Raw genomic sequence first — 3,175 nt, forward strand, 5'->3', positions numbered from 1 at the left:
TCTGTCTGTCTCCGTGTGTGTGTGTGTGTGTCAGTCTGTCTGTCTCCGTGTGTGTGTGTGTGTGTCAGTCTGTCTGTCTCCGTGTGTGTGTGTGTGTCTGTCTGTCTGTGTGTGTCTGTCTGTCTCTGTGTGTGTGTCTGTCTGTCTCTGTGTGTGTGTGTGTGTGTGTGTGTGTCTGTCTGTCTGTGTGCGTGTCTGTCTGTGTGCGCGCGTGTCTGTGTGTCTGTGTCTGTGTGTCTGTCTGTCTGTGTGTGTGTGCCTGTCTGTGTGAGTGTGTGTCTCTGTGTGTGAGTGTGTGTCTCTGTGTGTGTGTGTGTGTCATCGTCCCATCTAGGTCAGGGAGTCAGGACAAGATGGAGATATGGGCTGGGTGAGGTGGCGGGGTGGTGTAAGGAGGGGCAGGTGCTCCAACTCAGGCTGCCCCATTATTCCTCAGGGACCCCATCCTCCCCTAACCCCTGCCCAGGGGAAATGAGAGTGTTAGCCCTGCGTTTATTGCCCATACCTAATTACCCCCTGGAGAAGGGGGTGAGGAGCTGCCTTCTTGAACCACCTCAGTAAATGTGCTGTAGGAACCCCCACACAGTGTCATTAGGGACGGAGACCCAGCGACACTGAAGGAACAGTGATATATTTCTAAGTCAGGATGGTGAGGGGCTCGGAGGGGAATGTGCAGGGGGAGGTGTTCCCCTGTATCTGCTGCCCCTTGTCCTTCTAGATGGAAGGGGTCATGGGTTTGGAAGGTGCTGCCTGAGGATCTCTGGTGAGTTTCTGCAGCGCATCTTGTAGATGGTACACACTGCTGCAACTGAGCGTCGGTGGGTGGAGGGAGTGGGATGTTTGTGGATGTGGTGCCAATCGAGTGGGGGCTGCTTTGTCCTGGATGGTGTCGAGCTTCTTGAGTGTTGTTGGAGCTGCTCCCATCCAGGGGCAAGTGGGGGGTATTCCCTCACACTCCTGACTTGTGCCTTGGAGATGGTGGGACAGGCTTTGGAGGAGTCAGGAGGGGAGTGTACTCACAGAGGCATACAGCACAGAAACAGACCCTTTGGTCCAACCCATCCATGCTGACCTGTTATCCAAAATTAATCTAGTCCCATTTGCCAGCATTTGGCCCCTATCCCTCTAAACCCTTCCTATTCGTGTACCCATCCAAATGCCTTCTAAATGTTGTAATTGTACCAGCCTCCACCACTTCCTCTGGCAGCTCATTCCATACACACACCACCCTCTGTGTGAAAAAGTTGCCCCTCAGGTCCCTTTTAAATCTTTCCCCTCTCACCTTAAACCTATGCCCTTCTAGTTTTGGACTCTCCCACCCTGGGGAAAAGACCTTGACTATTCACCCTATCCATGCCCCTCATGGTTTTATAAACCTCCATAAGGTCATCCTTCAGCCTCCGACGCTCCAGGGAAAATAGCCCCAGCCTATTTCAGCCTCTCCCTGTAGCTCAAACCCTCCAACGTCTTTGTAAATCTTTTTCTGAACCCTTTCAAGTTTCACAACATCCTTCCCATAGCAGGGAGACAACAGCAGGATTCCCAACCTCTGACCTGCTCTCGGAGCCAAAGTATTCAGAAAGCTGGTCTAGTTCAGTTTCTGGTTAATGGTAACACCCAGGATGTTAATGGAGGATACAAATGGAAGGGATGTGTTGACCCTGGAGGGAGACCCGTTCCCTCGACAAACTCATTTCCACAAGAGTGAAGCTCATTGCTCTTTCTCCTCCGGGTGTTCCCAGGAACGGGAAGCAGATCGGCAGAGGATCGAGGAACTGATGGAGGAAAACCTGAGCCTGGAGATGGAGGTGAACAAAAGAATGGAGGATTCAGTTCAGCGGCGATGGAGAGCAGACTCGATATCGGAGGAATTTCCCCATGCTGAATGTAATTCACCAAACAGAGGGGAGGTGATGGCCCAGTGGTATTATCGCTGGACTGTTAACCCAGAGACCTGGGTAACGTTCTGGGGACCCGGGTTTGAATCCCGCCACAGCAGATGGCGGAATTTGAATTCAAGAAAAATTTGAAATTAACAAACTAATGATGGCCGTGAATCCATTTTTGATTGTCGGGGAAAGCCCATCTGGTTCACTGATGCCCTTTAGGGAAGGAAACTGTCCATCCTTACCTGGTCTGGCCTACATGTGACTCCAGACCCACAGCAATGTGGTTGTCTCCTAACTGCCCTCTGGGCAACTAAGGATGGGCCATAAATGCTGCCCTGGCCAGTGACGCCCTCATCCCGTGAATGAAGAAAGAAAGAAAAAAGAAATGATTCACATCATTGTATCCCCCCCATCAAACACTCCCAGGACCAGGGACAGCACAGGGTTAGATAAGGAGTAAAGCTCCCTCTGCACTGTCCCCCCCATCAAACACTCCCAGGGACAGGGACAGCACGGAGTTAGATACAGAGTAAAGCTCCCTCTGCACTGTCCCCTCCATCAAACACTCCCAGGACAGGGACAGCACGGGGTTAGATACAGAGTAAAGCTCCCTCTGCACTGTCCCCCATCAAACACTCCCAGGACAGGGACAGCACGGGGTTAGATACAGAGTAAAGCTCCCTCTGCACTGTCCCCCCCATCAAACACTCCCAGGGCCAGGGACAGCACAGGGTTAGATAAGGAGTAAAGCTCCCTCTGCACTGTCCCCCCCATCAAACACTCCCAGGGCCAGGGACAGCACGGAGTTAGATAAGGAGTAAAGCTCCCTCTGCACTGTCCCCCCCATCAAACACTCCCAGGGACAGGGACAGCACGGAGTTAGATACAGAGTAAAGCTCCCTCTGCACTGTCCCCCCCATCAAACACTCCCAGGACAGGGACAGCACGGGGTTAGATGCAGAGTAAAGCTCCCTCTGCACTGTCCCCCATCAAACACTCCCAGGGACAGGGACAGCACGGAGTTAGATACAGAGTAAAGCTCACTTGGGCAGGGACAGCATGGGGGATAAAGCTCCTCACTGGTGTTTGTTTGCAGTTCCACAGAGACCCCTCAGTGACGAGGTGAATGAAGTGACATCGGGCCAGCTGATGAAGTTGGAACGGGAGAATCAGGAGTTGAGGAGAAAAGCAGACGAACTCCATAAAACCAGCATTGATGCAGACACCAGTCAGAGTGCGAAGCTGCTCAGCCTTGAGAGAGAAAACCAGCAGCTACAGAAAATGGT

The 3,175-nt window shown here is 52.4% G+C and overlaps 1 protein-coding gene across 1 annotated transcript in view; it reads left to right on the top strand.

The window, feature by feature from the left end:
• LOC125481701 (girdin-like) overlaps positions 1-3,175 on the top strand; it is a gene marked incomplete at its 3' end in the record, with an annotated part of 18,130 nt that overhangs the window by 483 nt on the left and 14,472 nt on the right. Inside the window, exons 2-3 of the mRNA XM_048593583.1 lie at positions 1,743-1,887; positions 2,986-3,173. Coding sequence (XP_048449540.1) covers positions 1,743-1,887; positions 2,986-3,173 — 333 coding nt within the window. The remainder of the gene's footprint in view (positions 1-1,742; positions 1,888-2,985; positions 3,174-3,175) is intronic.

This window comes from Rhincodon typus, unplaced genomic scaffold (genome assembly GCF_021869965.1).
Source record: "Rhincodon typus isolate 14 unplaced genomic scaffold, sRhiTyp1.1 hic_rhity00003178, whole genome shotgun sequence".
Taxonomy (NCBI): domain Eukaryota; kingdom Metazoa; phylum Chordata; class Chondrichthyes; order Orectolobiformes; family Rhincodontidae; genus Rhincodon; species Rhincodon typus.